This window comes from Phalacrocorax aristotelis, chromosome 2 (genome assembly GCF_949628215.1).
Source record: "Phalacrocorax aristotelis chromosome 2, bGulAri2.1, whole genome shotgun sequence".
In the NCBI taxonomy this organism is placed as follows: Eukaryota; Metazoa; Chordata; class Aves; order Suliformes; family Phalacrocoracidae; genus Phalacrocorax; species Phalacrocorax aristotelis.
The window spans coordinates 66,228,278-66,250,673 of NC_134277.1; the positions used below are offsets into that span (position 1 = coordinate 66,228,278).

The window sequence follows — 22,396 nt, forward strand, 5'->3', positions numbered from 1 at the left end:
AGTGCTTTCCCCGCTGACGCTTCCCTTGTGGCAGGGAACCCCGGCGCAGGCAGCGCCCCGGCCGCCGGGGTGGAGGGGCAGGAGGAGGCAGAGCGGGAACTTCTCTCTCTCCCTCCCTCTGGTGCGGGGCACCTTGGGCCGCTTCCCTCTGCCCCCGTGTCCCTCTCCCTGCCTCTGGGCACGACGCCGCCGCCTCCTCCTTCTCCTCCTCCTCCTTCCCCCCCAACGTCGCCTGGTGAATAATTCAGCCGTGATTTGTGCTGGCCCCCGCGCTGTCTTGCACCTGCCGTGGCCGGGGGTTCCGCAGGGGTCTGGCAGCCTCTCGCCTGGCTGGGCAGGGGGGAGGACGAGCACACGCGGGATGAAGTTTCCCAAGGAAACAAGGGTGGCAGGGGCAAGCCGCTTTCCGTGATGGCAAAGCCGGAGGATAAAGACCCCAGGAGGCCGTGGTCCCCTGCAGTCCGTTCTCCTGCTGTGTCGGACCTACTCCTGTGCAAGGGGCTTGTTCGCCTGGGTTAGTGCACTCGGCGCTAACCTCCCCGGGCGCCACGGAGCCGCGAGAGCCGGCTGCCTGGGAGGAGCCGCTCTTGGCAGCCCGAGCAGAGCTGTGCCGCAAGCCCCGGGGAGGCTGTAGTCCCTCCCCGCGGCGCTGGGCTCCCTCCTCTGCCTCCCTGGAGGTGGGCCCTGGTGCCCAGGCCGCGGCGTGGGTGTGGGCGCTTCACCCCTGGCAGGGAGTTATCAGGGTGGAGGTGAGAGGGCTGGTCACGCAGGCACCCGCTCCCTGGGTTAGCAGGTGCAGGCGGCGTGTCCGGGTGGCTTGGGCTGCACAGGAGGGCTGAAGGCACCCAGCATGACTAGTCCTGGCACGAAGGGGTCGTGGCTCTCGCAGCCGATGGTGAAGAACGTGCTGGTGTATCGCAACGGGGACCCTTTCTTCCCGGGGCGCCGTATTGTCATCAATGAGAAGAAAGTGTCCAACTTCGAGGTATTCCTGAAAGAGGTTACAGGCAGGGTGAAGGCACCCTTCGGAGCTGTGCGTAACATCTATACCCCCCGGGGTGGGCATCGTGTCCGGCAGCTGGAGGAGCTTCAGAGTGGAGAGCAATATGTGGCTGGTGGCAGGGAAGCCTTCAAAAAACTCAAGTGAGTGGCTGAAAAGTAACGTAAGATTTATATGGAACTTGAATATCGGCATTTGAGGTTGGGCACTGCGGCAATACTTCAGAGGACACCCCACCCCACCCCTTTTATTAGGCATTGCACAAAGAGGACATAAAGGCTATGACCCAAAGCAAAAAGAAAGGTGCTTTTAACAGATAAAACTGCAAAAGAGCTTTAGAGGCTGAGCCACAGAAATGCTGCTGTTACCATCAGTTATACAGTGCCATCTTCTTGACATGACCGTAGAAAAGGAGAAACAGCCTTTTAACCCAAAGGACGTGCAGGAGTGGCATGTTGTGATGTGTGTGCTTAACTGAGGGGCGAGTGTCAGTATTCGTGTTCAGTGGTTGCAGGGAGAAAGCTGTAGAAAGGTGGAGTGTTGACAGTCCTGCTGTGAAGTCGATGAGCCTGGGCATTTAATTCCTGTGCTTTCTTTCTTGCTTATTTTTAAAGAGTCTAAAATATTCTACCCAGCTATCCACCTCTTCATCACTTCTGTTAATTTTGGGTAGGTATATAGCCTTTTAGGACTAGAATAGCTGAGTCCTCCTTTTATTTAAAATATGACTGTTTACTTTCTTTTCCCTGCCTAGACACCAAGAATTAAGCTGACAGTTTCTTTCCTAGTGAGACTCGGAAAATATTGTAGAGGAGGTCTGGGATTTTAGGTGTGTTTCCCAAGTGCCTCTGCATTTGATCAATAATGGTTCTTAATTCTGGTAGTGAATTTCATGGTCTCAATTTCCTAATTATATTTTTGTTCAGTCTTTGTAGGCATTTTTTCTACAGTTTAATTAAAAAAAATTAAACTGTTGGGAATTTGTATGCTAAACTGCCACCTTTACAGGACCTCACTCATCTTGGCTGTGTAGAGTTGAGGACACTACATTTTTTGAGAGAGCTCATTATGTTTCAGGATGAAACTCTCAGTGTAATGAACAGAATCTCTATCAGCACTCTTACAGTTTGTGTCACTGCTTCTGAAGATTTATTGAAGCTTCTTGTGCTTCAGCAGCAAAGTTAAAGATGTATGACAGGCTAAATATAAGCACCTTTCCCTCTGTACTGTCTTCCATGTTAAATGCAGTGCTCAGCTCTCAAGAAAGATCTACTGTATCTTTTTGGTTTTAAATCCTGTGATTCTCTGCATGACTTAAAGTTGTCAGCACATCATGTTTCACTTCCCTAGATATGTTTACGTTCAATAGACAGGCTAAAAGTAAGTGTTGGGCATTAGCATGCACTGTATACAGAAGGTGGGCACTCTGGATTTATTTTGGGTGGGGAAAAAAAGTGTTTCTTTTTGTCATTTCATGTTTTATGGTCAGAGTTTTATGGTGAGAGCTTTTCAGACTTTTATGGTGGCAACAGACAACAAGATACCTAAGTATTTAAGGTCAATGAAGAGAACACTTAAAGAAAAGCTAGCCTAGAGGACTCAGTAAAAGCAGGATGGTTTTTATATATCCCTTCATAGTATGCCAGTCCTCTGCTGACAGGATGACTTGAGATCTTTTCCATTTCTGCATTCCGAGTTGGAGTTCTTTGCTATTAGTATTTATTTATATAGTGCTGTAAATGTTGGCATTATTTAAGGCAGGCTGAAGGGCTTAATGTTGATCTTGTTCTTAACTGGATTGTAGATAGAATGATAATTAGGGAGGCATCTTAGCCAGAGAGGTCAGAGAGGAGGGGTTAATTGAAAGGGACAGTTTTCTGGAAGGAATTGAAGGGATTAAAGAAAAGAGCATATATTTGCGTATTTGTCACAGGCAAAGATAAAGCAGTTGCAGCTGTGGGAGACCAAAGCATCTGCCCTAAAAGATCTGAGTCTGGTCTGATAGCAGCAAGAAACTTGTACTTTTTATTACAATTTTTTTTTGCAGTGATGCCTGTTGGACACGTTCATTGCTATGATAGACTATGCAGGGCTGAATTTTGAAATGGAAGCTTGGGGCATTGGTGTGTGGGAGCATGATGTAAAGGAGTGTATCCAAGGAGAAGCAGCAAGTGTCATCACTCCACTTCAAGCAGTGCATTAGTTTCTTCTCAGATGCCTTATACTGAGAACTGAATCTTTTTCTTCCCTGTCTGCAGGGAGTTCTAGACTAAACTGTCCTCACCTTTGGCATGTGAACCTCTGTCACTCCAAGCCCTGAATCTTAACATCTTCAGATAGATACTTCTGAGGGTATATCGTCAATATAAACTGCTGATATGTTTCATTTTTTAAAACAAAAATAAAGTAACCAGCATTTAAAAATTATGTTTTTAGAAAAATATGTAGAAATTTTTTTTAAAGGAAGAATTATCAGCCAATGTTGGGAATTTCCATAAAATATATCAAGTTTCCCAGTTTGTTTTGTCTTTTACGGGTGTGCTAAGTGAGTACAAGCTTTTTTTGGTGTATATGCTGTGAAGGTGTCTTGGTATATTGTAGTTGTTGCAGTTGTGAGTGAGAATGCGCTTTCAGGCCTGCACCCCTGTGGACTTCTTCCCTGACTCTCAGCTTCCTGAAAGAAAACTCTCTACATTGGAGCTGGTTCCAATTTTTTGCAGAGTGCTATTCTACCCTCCTCCTTCCTTTGCCCATTTACTTGTACCTGTGCTTATTAATTAATGGCAGATTGTCCTCTTTCCAGCAGTGTCTCTTTAAACAACAATGTAGTTTCATCACTGGCTTGGGTAGTCATTGGGTGCAAGTATTTCTGCTTTCTTAGCAGTGGAAATACTTTTGTAAAGTTTTTGGTCTGGGATTTTTTTGGGTGCCCTTATCCCAAGAAAAGCCTTTGGCCCTATTTAGACCTTTTCTGACTTTTAGATCCCTGAAATTTGATAACTGAATGCCCTGACCTCTCCATAGTGAATTTAAGTCTTTGACTCTGTATTTGCTTTTCTTTGTCACTTCTTTTAGTTCTCCTCAAAGTAATTTACAGATGCCTAGAAAACAAGAACTGCAGTCCAGCAACTGTGGTTGTAAGCTATTGGAACTGTTCTGTCTGAGGCATTTATTTCTTTTCAGTGATGTAGGCTTTAAGACTTCTTTTTTTTTTTTGGTCTCAGGAGAACTTGTTCCTTTGTACATGGAGAAGCTTGCAACAGTTGTTTTTGTTTGTTTTTACACGTGAGGTGTGGACACTTTTGTTTTTAATCATTGTCCTACATTGCTACATTTACCTTTTCCAAAGCATTGGCATGCACTTTCAAGTATTGCCTGGAAGCCTTGCTGTGTCTTACTGAAGCCTTGAAACTCTTGTGACCATTCTGTGGTACCTTGATAAACGATTGGCATTCCTTTGAAGAATGAATGATGCTTTTTCTTTTTTTTTTCTTTTTTTTTTCCTTCTCTTTCTTGCTTCTACACCTTCATTCAGGTCTCATGAATTCTCAACTTTGGCCAGGCAGAAAAATTTCCTCTGGCAAAACAAATCTTATCCCAGTCATTAACTACAAAGCATGGTGTTACTGGAGGGCTGCAAATGTGTTGTGGGCTTAGCTCTTTTGGTGAGCTTGCACTGATGCTTGCCATCAGGTGTAACTGATATTCTCAGATAGGGTCTTCTAGTCTTAAAAGCCTGCTACAGCACTTGTGGTTTCCCACTGAAAGTAGGAATAGGGAGAATCTGGAACAAATGCTGAATACCTAATGTTGGATTAGATGCTTCCAGTGTAGAACAGATGCCCCAGCCCATTTTGTTCTCATGTTTAGCTCTTGGCAGCAGGTGCCAAAAGGTGCTGCTGTACTAAGTTATAACTGCCCACAAAGGTGTCTCTTCTTACAGCACTGAGACCTAGAAACATCTTGCAGTGCCAGCAGCTACTGAGAGCTGCATTCATGAGAAGAACCACTCTTCTGGCTCTCAGAGCGCTGACAAGGGAAAGGAGTTAGAGTAGTCCAGGTACCCGGACAGTTGCCTGTTTGCCAGTCTGTGGGTTACTCATGCTTGAAGGCTTATTGAATTCCCTTTCTTTGGGAAGGCAACATACAGCTAATCCCTCACTGTGTGTTTTAACTAACAGTTTTGTGTTAATGCAATGTTCTTTTGGGAATATGTACTCTGATGAAGAGCAGTGTTGTTCAAATAGATGTATTTTGTTTTCTTGTCCAGCTGAGGCTTGTGTTTTGTCTCTTCACAAGATAACTGTGAAGATACTATTGGTCCATCACAACCACAAGAAACCAGGATATACAGTGTTCAGATGTGTCCACATCCTGTTGAAACACAAGTGGTGTAGATCCTTTTAAACTTTATCTGATGCCCTGGATTAAACTTGGGAGTGGAGGAGAGCTTTAAATCTATCAGGGGCTTACCGTGAGAAGCTAAGAGGCACGGTGGTGACTTTGAAAACTCTGTCAAGTTGGTATTGTGCTGAGATTTATTGATCCACCTCAGAGTAATATGTGAGCTTCTTTCTGACAAGGGGGATATTGATGGTCTGTTCTAATGACCAGTGACTTGAAGGTGGATGGTTGGTTCTCCCCTGTGCTTTGTACCAGCCTGAAGGGCTAGCTTGGAGATTTATATTAACACTGCTTCATTAAAATATTGAATTAGTTCTTTTTTATGTTATTTTGAGGTATGATAAATTTTAAAAGCTTTACTTATGAGAAAAATGTAGTAATATATGTATTGTGTAAGTTAGATGCTTCTGTAAATAATCAACAATGTTTTCTTCCCACAGCTATTTGGACATCGGAGAAACAAAGAAAAAACCTGCCGAAGTCAATAACGAGGTAGGATGCCTGAAATATTTAGGAACTAAACCTGCAGCTTATGTTAGTGATATGCCTCCATTTACACCTGATTCTTAAATATGTATTTATTATATTTAATAATAACAAAATTATCCAGAATTCTGAACATATTATTTCCATGATTATTACTCTGATTTTTCTGAGCATGATGTACTGATTGTCTTCGACTCAGCTTGCTGAATTGCCCCATCCAGTTAAAAACTTTCAGTAAAGAAAATCTCATGTTGTCATCATTGGATCTGGTCATAAACCTAAGGGAACTTTTTTTTATGCAGAAAAAGATGGTGGGAATGAGACTTTTGGGAGTTTCTTTAAAATTTGGTATTTTCTCTGGAGAAGGGACATTTTTGCTTGAACAAATCACACTTAGTTGAAATGTTTGCCCAGTCACTGCTGGTGTCAGCTGTAAACTTCTAACTAGATCTTGACTGTAATTCTCCAAAGTTACCTGTTTCTCTTGAACAGCGCCTCACCATCGCCTGAGGAGATAACTGCAGGCTTCAAAAGACATTGTGTGTGTAGTTTTGTGAGACACATGACTTTCCATTATTTATACTGTTTTATTCTGAATGGAGATAGCAGTGATTTCCAACAAACATTTAAATTACAGCTTCTGCCTGACAATAAGCATCAGCTCACTGTTGTTTCAATTTCTTTTGCATTGTCCCCTTACGCCAGGTTTCCAGCAATTTAATGTTTTGTGTAGCAGGTGTTTCCAGATAGTAGGACACCTTGTACTAAAAGACCCCCAAAAGTGAGGCCTTAGTGTGCTAATGACATTTGCTGGGATACTTGGACACCTCTTCTTCAGAGGCTATGAAATACAACACCTGCATTTCATAAATGATCATGACTTTGTAATCCTTTTTCATTCAAATGGGCACAATCAACAGGAAAATCAAATTCAGGTCAGAGATTTGATTTACTACTACAAGTGCCATATAAATTTACTCTAAACTGGATTTTTTTCTGTTTTTTTTATGCAATGGAGCAGAACATTCTAGAGATAGTTTTGTGTTTTTGTGTAGCCTTTGATGCCTCCCTGTGTTTGGGTCTTTTTTACAAAGGAAAGAACGATTTTAAAAAATAGGAAAAATTAATTAAACACTGATGCAGCATCAGGGTTATACTGTGTTGCAGACATGTATATAAAACTGAGAAATACCTTCATGTATCCACTAGCTAAGCTTTCCTATGACTCCTATTTATAAATACCATTTTTGACCTCCAGCATTTTCTTATCCCAGTTTTGAGTTTCCTCTGATCAAACTTTGTGAATCTTGCCAAAACAAGTTACTTGTGGTGTTGCAAGATGCATGGGCAGAGAATCGAGTAATTAATCTCACTTCTAATTGTGATTTAGCTAAGAGATTATAATTTTGGGAGAGGTAAAATGTTTGTACAATAGCAGTATTGCACTTACCTGAATCTTCAACACATAAAACATAGTTCTGAACCAAAATAAACCACCTTTGGATGTACAATCATTCTTTACTCTTTTTTTCTGACCACCTGAATGTGTGGATGGCATCGTATTTTATGCTAAAAAAGTGTCTGGGTGAAAAAGAGAAGGATTCTTACATATCCAGGATGCAAAAAAGAGAACTTAAGGAAATTGCTTCTAATTGTCTCTGAAAAGGCAGTGGTTTGCATTCACTGTTATGTGTGACTCCCATTAATAGTGTGCAGTGTGACTAATTTGATGTGCCCTTTGCTGAGAAGGTGGTTGTCTTCATGGAAGACTCTTAACCAAATCTCCCAATACTGCCAGTTACCAGAACAACCATAGGCTTGCTACTTTAAGGCTAGTTTTAAGGCTCGTGATTTTGCTGTAAATCCTTAGAAGATTCTCAATATGATAGAAATTCTGTGCAGTTGGAGAAGTAGTTGTAGAAGTTGTGGGTTTTTCACTTACAGTTGCATGTTTGGTAAGAGAAGCTTCTGTTATTTCTTCTGGCATCAGTGCTTATTGTATATTAACACTTTCAGCCATCTCTCAGTGTTTTGAAGTAAACCAATATAAACCATCCATTATCTCAGCTTGCTTTCTTCCTATTTGACTTATGTTTGCAGTCTCCATGACTTCTGTGGAGAGTTTAACTCCTAATGCTGAGTTTAACTTTATGTGATTGTTTTATTTGAGGAGTCATAAAAATGAGATGAAACCTAGTAATAGTCTACGGATTTTTGTCTGGGCTTATGAATAACACAATTGTTTTCATGCCCTAATCGTTCAGTCCTAGGAATGAACTTTCAAGGGGCTAGTAACAGAAATTTCGATGCATAAATATATTTGTTAAAACGATTTGAGGAAGCAAGTTCTGGTTTTACTTTTTTTCAAGTATTCACTTAGAAATCAAAAACCTAGATGTATTTTAGTATCAGGAGGGCGGCAGTATTGCTATGTTTTTATTCTCTTTGATTCTGCTGGATTTGCATCAGCAAACAAAATAAATCATGTTTTTCCATGGAGCCTTCTAGCAGTCTTTGATGCTAGCCCACAAAGATGTTTTGCTTTCATAAGGCATTATTTTAAATTGAATTTCAGAAATAAAATCCTCCCTGTTTGTTTCATTAGAAGAAGAAAAAGAAATCGGTGCATGTGTGAATGACAACATTGCTAAAGAAAGAAATTTATGGCTCAGTCCTGCAAGCACAGCAAGTGTAGGTTGTGAATTGTTTCAAAGACTTCAGTAGGAAGAATACCATGGAGTTATGCATGTACAGAGAAATTTGTGGATCAGGTCTGAGTTTCTAGTGTGCTGATGGGCTGGGGTGGGGGCAGAAGGAAATAAATTAATAAAATTATTTGGTTTTTTTTTTTATTTGGCTCACTGCAGCTTTGTGGGCTCCTCACAGATCAAGGACCAGTGTGCTAGGTATTGAATAAAAAGCTGACTGATGACCTCACGGACAATTCCAGGCTAACTTCAGGGTGCGTTTACAAACTGATCTTTGCCAGGATAATTCTTGCTCTCTTTGCACTGGTGCTGAAGTATTAACCTCCATTAGCTCCACCTCTCTTTTCTTTCTTTTCTTCCCTTTCTTTCCTTCTTCTCCCCCCCAGCCCCCAAATGTTTTTAGAACACGATATAATTTGTCAGGGCTCCCACATCAGCGCTCTGGACGCCAGCCCATTCTCTTGACCTCAGTAGTGCTGCTGTTAGTCGGAGCCTGGAGACAGCAAAGACTGTTCTTCACGCATGCTCCTGGGGGATTGCCTTCCACCTTTCTCACCTGGCTGCTGGCCTTGCTCTGGCTGTGGCCTCGAGGGTGAGCTGTTACAGCAAAAAATGGCCTTGGGCCACAGTACTCCTGAGTGCTGGATGTGCACCCAGAATTAATGCAGGACTTTTTCTTGCCTACAGGAGGAGATGGTCTTGGAGCTATTAGATCTGGCTTACCCTAGACCAAGTTTTGGAAGCACATTGATGCTAGCCCGGCGGTGATGACAGTTTTACTGTACCTGCATAATGCCATTTATCAAGGATCTGAAAACTTGAACAAGGTAGCACAGAAACAGTATTTGAGAAATTAAATTTCAGTGCTTAAGGGTATAATCATGCTTATGTACAAGGGTATCAATTCTGGTTGTATGAAGCACACTTAATTTGGCATTTCCTACCTGATGAGTGTTTCTCGGTGCAGGTTTTTCTCCAGTAAAACAATTACAAGTATCTACTTCTGGTTCTGGTTAGTGAGGAGGGAGGCAAAAGGAAGAAAATCTTATGCAGCAGCTGTACATTTGGTATTTGTATGCAGCTGTAGGTTTTCCTTTGTGTAAGTTAAGATACCAAGTGTTTGACATCTGCTTTTGGGAGTACTTTAATGTTATGCTTTGAAGGCAGCGTCTCAATTACTTTAAATTTGCATAAAACTAGAAAAAGTGTGTCAAACTAGAATTAAACCAGAAAAAAATCATGCTCAAGATACAGTGTAAATATGGTGACCTACGTTCAGAAACAAGAATAGATGGAAAGTATAAAGCATTAATATCTTAGTAAACTCTATTCTTACTTTTTTCATGGAGTGACAAGACATAATAAGTAGTCCATCAGAAACAGGTTTCTCTGCTTCACTGAAATCTGTGAATCCGGTTTTGTAAGGAAGGTGATCCAGGCTGCAGAAGTGGAGGGGGAGGGGGTTGGAAATTAAGGAAAATTCTCCATCTCATGTGTTCTGGGAACTCAACTAATGAAATCCTTTACTGTCCATTCTTGTAAGTTGCTGAGATTTAACATTTGGGAACAGGTTCTGTCCCTGACAAGAGCAATATTATTTCTCTCTGTTATGCCCTTTTTCAATTTTATCTGGAGCTTCTCAAATACCACGATCCTGTTGGCCTTCTAAGGTGCACCTTGCCTTGCCTGACATGTTTGGATCTAACAAGGGTTTACAGCTAGTAAACACCTGTGTTCTCTGTGCATCCTCTACAACTGACAACAGGAGCTCTGGAGAAAGATTCATCAAAAAGGTCTTAATGTAGATGTGCTGTTACAACACAGCAATGAACCAATTATGTAATGCTGTGTAATTCATTAAACACTATCCATCTATTTAATGTGAGAAATGGAACATGCCAATAGATGTGCTTGTCTGTAACATGGGTTGGGATAGTTCAGGAGGACACAGTTTTTCTTCTGTCTAAATAGCTGGGTTTATAGATGAGGGTCTATACCACCAAATACCTTATTATAGTATCAGTAGCCGATTTCACCACAGGCAGTCTTTGCTGAAAGATGGATGAGGTAGAAAGCGTGTATTGCATGTACCCTGTCAGTAGTGTCAGCATCCAGAAGCACATAAGCAGAGCAATGCAAGAAAGCTTGTAATTCTTTTTTTTTTTTTTCTAGTGTATCAACTGCATATAGCAATTTAATTTCTAGGGCTTTTCTTTTAAAAATAAGCATTGTTTTAAAAATAGTTGAAGTATGACGGTGATAACAATGCTCTTAAAAGCATGCAAAATAATTGTATTCTTGGTCTGTGAGTCCCAACGATCAGAGTTGGGTCTTTTAAAAAAATATTATTTTAAAAGCCCTTAGTCATTCTACTACTGATATAAAACAGGTTTCAAGGTGGTCTTCAATGAAATCTTCTCGTTATCACAGAATGATAGAGGTTGGAAGGGACCTCGGGAGATCCTCATCCAACCCCCTGCTTGAGCAGGCACACCTAGAGCAGGGGGCACAGGAATGTGTCCAGGCAGGTTTTGAATGCCTCCAGGGAAGGAGACTTCACAGCCTCCATGGGCAGCCTGAGCCACTGCTCTGTCACCCTCACAGGAAAGAAGTTTCTTCTCATTTTTAGGTGGAACTTCCTGTGTTCCAACTTGTGCCCATTGCCCCTTGTCCTGTTGTTGGGCACCGCTGAAAAGAGTCCAGTCCCATCCTCCTGACACCCGCCCTTCAGATATTTATAAGCACTGATAAGATCCCTCCTCAGTCTTCTCCAGGCTGAACAAACCCAGACCTCTCAGCCTTTCCTCATAAGGGAGATGCTCCAGTCCCCTGATCATCTTCATAGCTCTCTGCTGAACTCTCTCCAGTAGTTCCCTGTCTTTCTTGAACTGGGGAGCCCAGAACTGGACGCAGTTCTCCAGGTGTGGCCTCACTAGGGTGGAGTAGAGGGGGAGGATAACCTCCCTCGACTTGCTGACCACACTCCTTTTAATGCTCCCAGGATACTGTTGGCCTTCTTGGCCAGAAGGGCCCATTGGTGGCTCATGATCAGCCTGCTGTCCACCAGCACTCCCAGGTCCTTCTCAGCAGAGCTGCTCTCCAGCAGGTCAGACCCCAACATGTGCTGGTGCATGGGGTTGTTCCTCCCCAGGTGCAGAACCTTACGCTGCTCATTTCATGAATTCATTGAATTTCATGAGGTTCCCCTCAGCCCAGCCCTCCAGCCTGTCCAGGTCTCGTTGGATGGCAGCACAGACTTCTGGTGTATCAGCCACTCCTCCCACCTTGGTATCATCAGCAAACTTGCTGAGAGTACAGTCTGTCCAGGTCATTGATGAATATGTTGAACAGGGCTGGACCCAGCACAGACCCCTGGGGAACGCCAGTAGTTACAGGCCTCCAACCAGACTCTGCGCTGTTGATCATGACCCTCTGAGCTCTGCCCTTCAGACAGTTCTCTATACACCTCACTGTCCTCTCATCTAACCCACACTTCCTAAGCTTACCTGTGAGGATGCTATGGGAGACAGTGTCAAAAGCCTTGCTAAAGTCAAAGTAAACAACATCCACTGCTGTCCCTTCATCTACCCAGCCAGTCACGCCATCATAGAAGGCTATCAGGTGGTCAAGCTTGATCTTCCTTATTAGTTATTAATTATTAGTTCATTATCAGTTAGTATTTCTGATATCAATGATAGACTTCTTTAATCCAGTGTCTAGTTTCTTAAAATCTAGTCTAATGCCTCCAAACAACTGAAATAAATGGGACAAATGCTCAGCTGATAGAAAATAGGTATTTTTATTGATCAATCTACCCCAGATATGGACTTGAATTTCAAGCTCTGTTCTTCTGGGTGAAGTTTTGTGTAAAGACCAGTGTCAGTATAGGATGGTGAATGAGGGAGAGCCACTCTGGTATCTTATTGCAAGATGATATAATTTATGGTAGAAGCAAAGTGCATGAAAATTATACTGAACGTGTATTAAATGTTTTAAGCAGGAGTTCCAGTAGTGTCACTTGAAGTGATGTCTGTAGTTCAATGGTCATTGACTTCAGTAAACTTTAAGCCATGCCCAGAGCCAGGAAGCAGATGGGTTGCTGTTGGTTTTGCAGAAATACCAATGGTAGTTGTGATACTTTAACAGTCACCGGATTTCAAAGGTAGTTAGAGGCCTTGATACCGTTTTTGCTTTTGCAAATCTTCCTTATGCTGTTGGACATATGCATGTGATGAAGGGAATAGTTCAAGAGAAAACTGATAACTGTGCAGAAGAAAGGAAGGAGTTTAGAATGGGAAAGGCCTGCAAGATCCTTTTCACGTCAGAACATCAGTTTGCAATTTGTTTACTTTCTTATTAACACCTGACTTCAGTTCCCTGGTTTCTGAGACAGTCTTGATGCAGTGATGTTTGAGCAATTATCAAGTACATCCTCATAAGTTATCTTCTGCTGCATGCTGCTAGAGCAGGTGGGATTTGAAAGCCTACCAGCTTCTGTCTTTTCTCACTTCATCCGCTGCTATGTGTATTGGGCACTTCCTTGCCTGTTTGTCCTTTGCTATCCTCAGCAATAGGGGCAGCGCAGCAGTTCAGGAAAAGCCCCTTAGTTCATGGTGCTGTAACACCAGGTCAGTGCCCCAAGTTCATTTGACTAGGAGTTTGCATGATGGTCAGAAGGCAAGCTGTGGGTTACGAAGAGGGAGAAAGAAAGGATCAAATCAGAGCTAAGGGCAGTGAGCAGCAGTGGTGGAGAGAGAGACGCTGCCTGTATTAGCAAATTTGTATCTGGCTCAAGTGTTTTACTGACACCTTTCTTTCCCTTCTGTTTTGCTGTTTATCTTAGGAGGTAAGTGATGACATGCCTCTTGCACTGTAGCATTGTGGTAGTTGTTCTGCATGGAAGGCTGGAGCAAGTTTCCTAGGAAAAGTCTGACTTTTCAATTCCCGTTTGATGTCCTCTGCAACAAGCTAATCCACCAGAATTGTCACATCCCATCTTAGCTTAGGCTTTTTGGGGAGAGAGCGAGAGCAGAGACTAAGTTCAGATTTCTGCCTTCTCTCTCTTTTGGCCAAGGACAGCAGTAGGGGTGAAAGAGGACATTTGTCCCAGAAATGTGGGAAAATTTTGTCCCAGTCTCAGCAAATGGCAGCCAGGTTCTTGGCTGTTTTAAGTTCTCTGGCAGAGCGCTCATGCTGTAATATGCCTCAAAACTTTTTACAGTTATGTTACTGGTAGGGAAAGCAGTAATAAGATTTCATCCTCACCCAAGCTAAAGCATTGATACAAACTATTCCTCAGGTACGTTTCCATCCATCACTTCTTTTGGCAACTGAGCTTCTTGGTTTGCGAGAGAGATCCTTTTTGTACTGAAGGTGATCTGCAAGTACAAATACATTTTAAATGATGTGCTTGAGGAATTTAACAATTAATCTCTTGAGGAAGTATGGACCAACAGTTACCATTTGTTTATTATACGCTTAATTGTTTGTAAAAGGTACTGAACATTATTTTCCAATTATAATGTGTAAAGTATGGACACTTATATTTCTCTAGACACTATCTCTGATCTAGATGGTCTCTCCCTGTGTGCTCAAAACCATTAATTTTATTTGCCATTGCGGCTGGGTAAGCTGCTGAAGAATTAACTGAGCTTTTGTATGTGCAAATCCTGTGGGCAACTGTTTGTTTTAAATTCTCTTTGTTTCACAAAAACATGGTCAGCTGAAACCTCCTTTCTTTTTTGACTTCTTATGACCAACAGTTTTTTAAACACACTGAGGTAAACGGACTTTGCAATGTGTTATTGTAAAAGCAAAGAATTACAGGCACCTAAGAAAAACAGATGTATTTTAACATCTTTGATTGAAGAATCAGTATCTTGCAACTGAAAGAAAAAAGGAAGGTTTTAATGTCTGTATGAAACAGCATCTGTTGTCAAAAGTTCATAGTAGGCCTGCACTAAACTGCTTTACTGACCATATGGGTAGATTTGCCCTTGGTTGTTAGCAGACAGATTTTCTTAGGTAGTAAAAACACTGAGGGGTTTTTTTTGTCTCCCCTTCTCTTTTTCTCCTGGGCTTTTAGGACAAACTGATTGTGTGGTGAGTTCTGACACAAGTATTTTTTGTGCTGCTCAAGATTCATTGTCATATGTGTTCCACTTGGATTTTTTTTACAGACTTATATTCCAGAAAAGCATTTATAAAGTTATTTAAGAAAACTCTACTTATCTGTCTTACTCTACATAAGGCACATCAAGAGTTAGCTCTATACTATAGAGAGATAAGGATGATGTAGACTCCTTTCCTTAGGTTCACCACTGTTTTCTGTAATGTTTAAGCAATGAAAACATCCTGGTCCACATTTTATGACATTTGCCTGCTTATGGTGTGTTATAACATATTACCCATCAATTGGGATCTGCTGTAGGGCAGTAAGTATGAAAATAGATGTTGTAAGAGCTGGTTGGAGCAAGTGTGTGGTTGGTTGAGGAAGGGTCACTTTACCCAATGTCTTTGAGTGGTAGGTTCATTCTGGAGTGCTGTCATTCAGCATTACTAGTGGCTGCATATGTATGGCTCTTGGACTGTTGGATTCAGTGGTGTGTGTCAGGGGCCCTGGTGTGAGGGATGCACTAGGAATGCTCTGCCCACCACCCACCAGGTCTTGCCCTACCTTTCCAGCTCCACGATCCTCCCATGTTCAGCCTGGGTACCCCTCTGCAGTTCTGTTGCCTCACATAGTAGTTGTGTCCCTGTCACCCTTTTCCAGTGATTCATCACTTTTTCTTCACTGTTTTACATAAACTTATTTTATTGTTCCATAGCTCTATTTCAATTACAGCTTCTTCTTTTATCAGGGGGTTTAGGTGTGGTCATATTTGAAGGAGTATTTGTAGACCGGAATAATCAATATTTTTACTAATGATTCTTCAGAGGATTAGTAAAGATTCCTCAAAGCTTTCATACATGTCTAACCTGAATGTTTGTATCTGCATGCAACCCCAAAACACCTCTCTAGTGAAAACGCTTGATAATTACAAGGATTTGAATGAGTGCTTGAATATTTTGAAACTTTTAACTTCTTTTTCTGATCCAGTGCCTGTCAGTCCTTACATTGATCACACACTGGATTACACAGACATGTCCTAGGACATGGGGTAGAGTGCATTTGCTTGCTAGGGAACTTCTCAGAGTGTGTCCATTCCTGTAATGAAGTGTGTGCTGAATGAAATTGTGACTGGCAGAGCATGCCTTCTACTGGTGATCTCCAGCTGCAACACACCAGCTTAATACCACTCCTGCTGTGAGGTTTTGTGGGCCAGAAATAGTTAATCGCAGATCACAGCCTAGGTCAGTTGGCCACAGTGTTCTTGGTGAGATCCTGGGCCAGGAAAGGTTCCCTAGTTGTCCAGTGCTCACAGAAGTGGCAGGCACCAAGACGGGGATGTGAGGTGGAAAATACAATGTTTGAGACTTGGGAGATCTGAACTCAGAATTTATCAAAAAAGCATCTGAGATGTTGCTATAACAGTATTTTGAGGACCTACCATTTCTCTGTTTCCCTCTGTTCCTCCATATTTTAAAATTCAGTTCATTTAGTATCATTTATGGCAATTATTTCTTCTGCATCTTTTAAGTGCATCTCTGTTGTCAGACAGTGGAGTCACCGCTCATCTGTCAGCAGTAATAAGATTGGATTAATTTGTAAAAATTGAATTTTGGAAGTTTATAATATTGTCTTGATTTCACAAATTATTTTGGTATGTTTATGCTGGATATACCTTGTCCCTAACATACCTGCATATTTTTACCAAGTACATCCTAATAAAAAATCCCAGTATTTATAATTATTGTTTATTTCAAACCTAGCATTTATCATATCTGACAAATAATGTTCATGTCTAGTCATAAGAAAAAACTTGTTTATCAGTGAGTGGGCTGTTGATTCACTTTAACTTTTAACTGTCAATTAGAAATGGTTCATTGATATTTTCTCTGTACAGGCGATAATTTTCTGAGGGTAAAATGGTGCCTGAATAGGTATTAGAAATTATGCCAGCATATGCAAATTACAGCTATTTGATGTCAAAACAATCTATTTTCAGAAGATATTCTTTCCTAAGTCTTTCTTAAGAATTAGAAAGAAACATGGTTTTGTGCTCTTGTAAAATTACTGTATAGAAAATATTTTTGTGTCTGGAAACAAATTGTGTATGAAGGTCCACTTGGTATTCCTGTGCCAGTATGCAAAGCTAAACCCTTTTGCTACTCCATATCTAACCAGTTCGATTTCTTCTGCTGCTGGTGTCACAGACTAAGGAATTTCTCATTTTCTGATGCTAAATTAATTAGGAATTCTACTGTAGGTGTAGTTTAGAGAATAAAACTACAAAATGCAAAGACTAATAAAATGTGATATACATCTTCAATCTCCTGAGCAACATCTTTAATAGTTAAATTTTATATGTTATTGTTTGGTATTTAGTATCCAGGTAACATAATTAGCACAACAAGACATACAAAACAGATACTCTTCCTGAGTGTTTGTAATCTGACACCAGGAGGAATCAGAGAACAACTGTTCAGACATCCAGTTAAAACATAAACTGTGTCCTTTTTTCTAGCTGGGTCTGTGAATTAATAATATTTCTCTTTATGTAGTTCTGTATACGTTAATTGTGTAATTCTGAGTATTTTAATTAACAGCTTGCTTACAGATGGATTTACTGGATTTTGGAGCAACAGAAAGACTTGTAGAGGCTTTGGTTCATGCCACTGGAGATTTCATGGTCTGTACTGAGTCTGATATGAAACTTGAAAGTTGGTCTCTTCCTTGATTAACATGCCTGCCTTGTTCTGTATGGTAACTGCTCTTCTGGTCTGTGGGGAGGCTGGGAGAAAGGGAAGAGATGCCAGTACTGAAACTTTTAATGAGGCATGTTAGTCTTATTAAAAACTTGTTGCTGCACACTGAATTGACTTACTGGAAACATCAACAACTTTTGACTAAAAATGATGAAGGAAAAAAAAAAAAAAGATTATTTGGGGGTTGCTTTTTGTTCTTCAGCTGTCACTCTTCAGGCCCTTCTGATCAGCCACAAAGGCCAGAGATTTTCTTTTGGTTTGAATGAGTGTATGGAATTTGGGGAAAATACACAAATTATGAGAGGCAAAAATATTCAGGATTGGCAGTATTATGTCAGTGATAGAAAGAAGCATCAGGATCTATTTTGCTTAAATAAAACCTACATTATTGATCCCATCATTGTGTGTGTTGTAAGCAGTGTAGGGTATAGCATCATACAGCTTGGAGAAGAAATGGGAGCTGTTCTTGGGATCCAGAAGCAACACAGGTGTGGTATATTTTGGAGCACTGCACAGGTTAAGTGCCTGGGCAGATAAGGCCATGCCACTGTCTGATTTATCCCCAGCTGAAGATCTAGTCCCTAATCCAATGCCCCAAAACTATGACAGACCCCAGGTAAAACATTTTTCTTTCTAGGGTTGAGCTAGATGGGGTGAGACTTACCCCCAGACACACAGAGGATATGAACTCCATGTCACTTCTCGTAGCTGAAAAGGAGGATGTCTTACCTTGGAGGCAGAGTGGCTTTAAATACTTTGGGAGCTCTGTAGGAGCTTTGCAGTCTAGAAGGCTCCCATAATCGGTATATGACCATTTGTTCTGGCATAGTTCATTTCTGGCTCCTCTGTGCTTTATGTGGGCTGAGAAGCTTGCGTACTGCCATGGTGTTGTGACCTATTTATGTAAGCTTGGAAATCCGGTCAGTTAATAGCAGTTTGAGTGGTGCTTTGTATCCACACCAGTAGAAAGGCTAGTAGTCTCTTGCTCAAGGCTGTTTTGTACTATCCAGTGTACCATCTAGCAATGCAAAGTAGCCAGGGAAATGTAGATTATCAAAGTTAATTACTGTATAGGATAACTGAAATGGTTTTGTACTGACTGAACACCTGAGTGAGTTGATTCTGTGCCTTTTGCCAAAGTGTATGAAAATGCCTATTTAAAAAAAGTCGTGCTTCTATGAAATAGGTAAGATAAGATGTTTCCTATGCTGTTATAGCTTTAGAAAACTTATTGTTCTAATTTGCTTTTGATCACTGAACCTTGAACATTCCTTTCTTTCACATCACAGGGTGCTGATGGTGTGTATAAATGGGGTTTTGGTTCTTTTGACCCCAGTTTCACCCTAGGGGAATGCAAATATTTGTTCTCAATTTTCCTGGGCACATTGATTAACAAACAAGCCATTGTAACAAACTGGCAAAGCCATGGCTCATTGCATGAGCTGATAAATTTGGAATGTGGCATTGTGTTGAAATATTTAAAACTTCAAAAGGTTAGTTATAAAGTGACATGAGTAATGAGTGAGATGTTCATAGCACCCAAGACTATATTAATACAGCAGCAAGACAGGAAGCTCTTAAACATCTATAAATCAAACCAGCACAGAGCATCTGGTTCAGGGAGGTTACTCTTTTTTGACTGTTGTTTTGCTGCCATCCAGTGTGGCTTTAAAAATACGTGTAAACCTGTAAATCTTGCAGTTCAGTTGCTTCCTTTTGATGGGGGGCACTTCTGGTAGGAAAACGAAATAAATCAGATAATCATACCGTTTCTTAGCTATGGATAACTAGCCTGTGTCTTCATGGCAGCCTGTGAAAGTGCTGCGAGACCTCTGTATTTAGCTTGTCTCCAATTATTTTATATACACTGGAAGGAAAAGAAAAGCTAAGAATGGCACATTTCTGTTTGAAACTATTCTCAACTGCATAAAAATCTCCTCTTTAGAAACTAAATATGCAGCATGGTAAGTTCAGAAGGCAATTAAAATGCTATTTAATGAATGGTATCCTTTTCTGATATACAAGGATTGATCCTCTGAAGTGTCACATGCCTCTTGCTAGTCCTGAGTAGCCAATGGGAGGTTGGGTAATTTGCTGGGTCTGTCCCACCTTCCAGTCTATATTTGAATAATAAGTATGAAAAGTATAATGTAGCATTTGTAGAAGCAAAAACTTTGTGCATAGGGATCAGCAAATAGGTTCCCACCAACGAAAACAAATACGCATCGTTTTGCTGCATCTCCGTTTTAGGAATTTTATTTTTTACCTTCTAGTCATTAACGCATTTCTGAAGAAAGAAATGAAAACTGTTCTTTTTTATCTGTGTATTTCAAACCAATGTGTGGGTTGCTCAGAGTCCTTACATGAATAGCTATTCTCAATGACGATTTCCCTGTAATGCCGTATATGTAACACTCCCTTGAGTTAGAAGCATTGCATGAGCAAGCCCATCCATGGTGTTCTAAAAAAGCAGTAACATGTTTTTAATTGATCTTCAGTCTTTCATGTGGTCAGCTGAACATAAACATAATAGAATTTTTTGTATGAAAATTTTATTAAATTGGTGTATATATGTATGCATACACATGTATTATATACATGTACACACGTGGACTGTGGATATGGACACACTAATTCAAAATGGGTTTCTTACAAAAGCTATTTTTCATGTGTGTACATATGATAGTATACCTGAGGTAATGGTTTGACTGCTGATCATTTTGGTTTTGGTTTTTTTTTTTTGCCAACAGCCGACAGTGGAAGATGTAAGTACCTAAACTAGATTGTGCAATATGTTGTATGTGTTTGCTAAGTGTTTTGTCTGTGTTTGTTAAATTTTGTTAATATTTAACATATTTTCTAGTATAAGGGAAAAATGTATAGAGTGTTGTTATAAAGCAGCTGTGAGGGTATGGTTTTTTTACTGTTTCAGTCAGATGCTGGTTTGCGTCTTGGCCTTGTATTTTCAAAGGGATGTTAGGAGGCACTCAGCTGCAGCTAACGTTCAGCAGCACAAATTCAACCGCAGTGGATTACGACTGAAGATTAAAGCTGGGCTCTAAGAGACTCTCTGTAGAATGTGTTCTGAATTTGAGTGTTTACAGAGATCTCAAACACTGCCGATCCATCCCCACTCCCAGAACCTAGCCTGCGTTGAGTTTAGCTGCTTTGTTTTTCCCAGACTCTGCAAGGTGCTTTCCAAAGTTGTGTCACGGGTGGTAACTCCTCTCTGAAACAAGAAAGATCCATACTGCTGTTGGTATAAGGAGCACTGTGGGAAATAACAAATTCTTTGTAGAATACAAAGGTTAAAATTATGGTGGTTTTGAGTGTCTGTGATCCCATGGTGTATTTCCAGCTGTGTTTAGCTCTTGTTGCCTTGCAAATTTCATTTGATTGATTGCCTCCAGCTTACTTAAAGTTCCCTCTGAGTTTCAACTGACATAATGCTTTCTCCTTCCTCCCCTAAATGCTTTGTGTTGCTGGTGTATGTTGTCGTGTAATACGTCAGATGGGTATCTCATCGCAAATTATGAAATTTTGGCAATGTTTGTCAGTAGGATATGGAAGCTGCCCTTGAATGGGTCTTTTTAAACAAACTGAAAATGTATGAAATTTAAAGATAAAATCATAATGGGGCCAGACCATTGATTAATGTAAATCTGCTTACAATAGCTGACGTAAATGGGAAAGTGCTGATTTATATCAGCTGAGAATGGGACTGGTAAAATGAAAAGAAAATAAAGGGTTTAGGGGGCTCATGATGCGGGTCTCTTAATATAAGCACAAACTTTCACCCAAGACTACATCGTTGTTAATATGTAACTTTGCAGTGCCAGAGGGGTCAGGCTATTCCAGACACTGCAACACTATGGTACCTCCTACAAACCAAATAAGAGCAGAACCATGTATTCTTTAATTAGATCCTGGGCCAGGTCTTCCACTGGGGTGGTTCGGCATAACTCCATGTACTTCAAAGGATCTAAATTGATTTTCAGTGGCTGAGCACTTGGTCTTTTATTAATCCATGCTTCTGTATATTGAACTTATGTGGCTTGCTTTTCATAACTGTTAGTAGTTCAACATTGTTCAGACAGAAGTTGTTCTAAATTCTGTGAGGTAGTAAACTGAAGACTGTGCCAAAAAAATAAATGAACAGGAAAGTCAAGTTAATTAGAAGAATGGTGCATAGAGTGTTTTGTTCGTTTGTTTGCTTGACTTTTTTTTTTTTAAATCACTGCAGTATAAATCTAGCCAAACTTTTTTAAAATAATCGCTTCAGTGGAGCAGGCTAGGGTAGCTTGTGCTGAGTTTTTGCACTGCTGTACTTGGAGAGCTTGATATAATGCTGTAGTCAGAACATACACTGGGCATCTGTAACAGTTATCTTGTGTGTGTTGTGGAATATTATAATATTATGTTATACTGTATTGTAGTTGCTTGCATGTCTGCATGCTTGCCAGCTTCAAAATTAAAGGTCTTGTACACAGCTCATTTGTAGCACCCTTGTGCAGGCACTTCCCCCTGTTTGCTTTTTTTTTAATTTTTCTTATAATTTATATATTTATTTTCTCCTTTCCTCTCTCTCATTTGCAGCATCAGAGAGACCCTGTGTCCTGGATTAATATAGAGTTTATCTTTCTTTTGGCCCCTGAAGCAGATCAGGTGTAAAACATGCCTGCAGGAGGCAGGGAGTCCCAAAGGTGTTAGTCATCCTTCCTCTTCCAGACAACAATGATAGCCTAAACATCTGCCTAAGAGCATGTGGGACCCCAAGAGAAGATGCAGTACACTTGCCCCTGCTGTTCATGTCAGGTGTGGCAAAAGACTCTTCAGAGAGTTCTGTGCCACTGTGGTCCAGCATCTGCTTAATCTAGTCTGGGCTACTCAGTTCCAATCTCCCAGAAACTGAGGTCTTGTCCAGGCAGTG

The 22,396-nt window shown here is 40.9% G+C and overlaps 1 protein-coding gene across 1 annotated transcript in view; it reads left to right on the forward strand.

The window, feature by feature from the left end:
* The first annotated feature begins 21 nt into the window (after nucleotides 1-21).
* Nucleotides 22-22,396, forward strand: part of DCDC2 (doublecortin domain containing 2) — a 73,713-nt gene continuing 51,338 nt past the window's right edge. Inside the window, exons 1-2 of the mRNA XM_075083897.1 lie at nucleotides 22-1,143; nucleotides 5,845-5,896. Coding sequence (XP_074939998.1) covers nucleotides 851-1,143; nucleotides 5,845-5,896 — 345 coding nt within the window. The 5' untranslated portion in view covers nucleotides 22-850. The remainder of the gene's footprint in view (nucleotides 1,144-5,844; nucleotides 5,897-22,396) is intronic.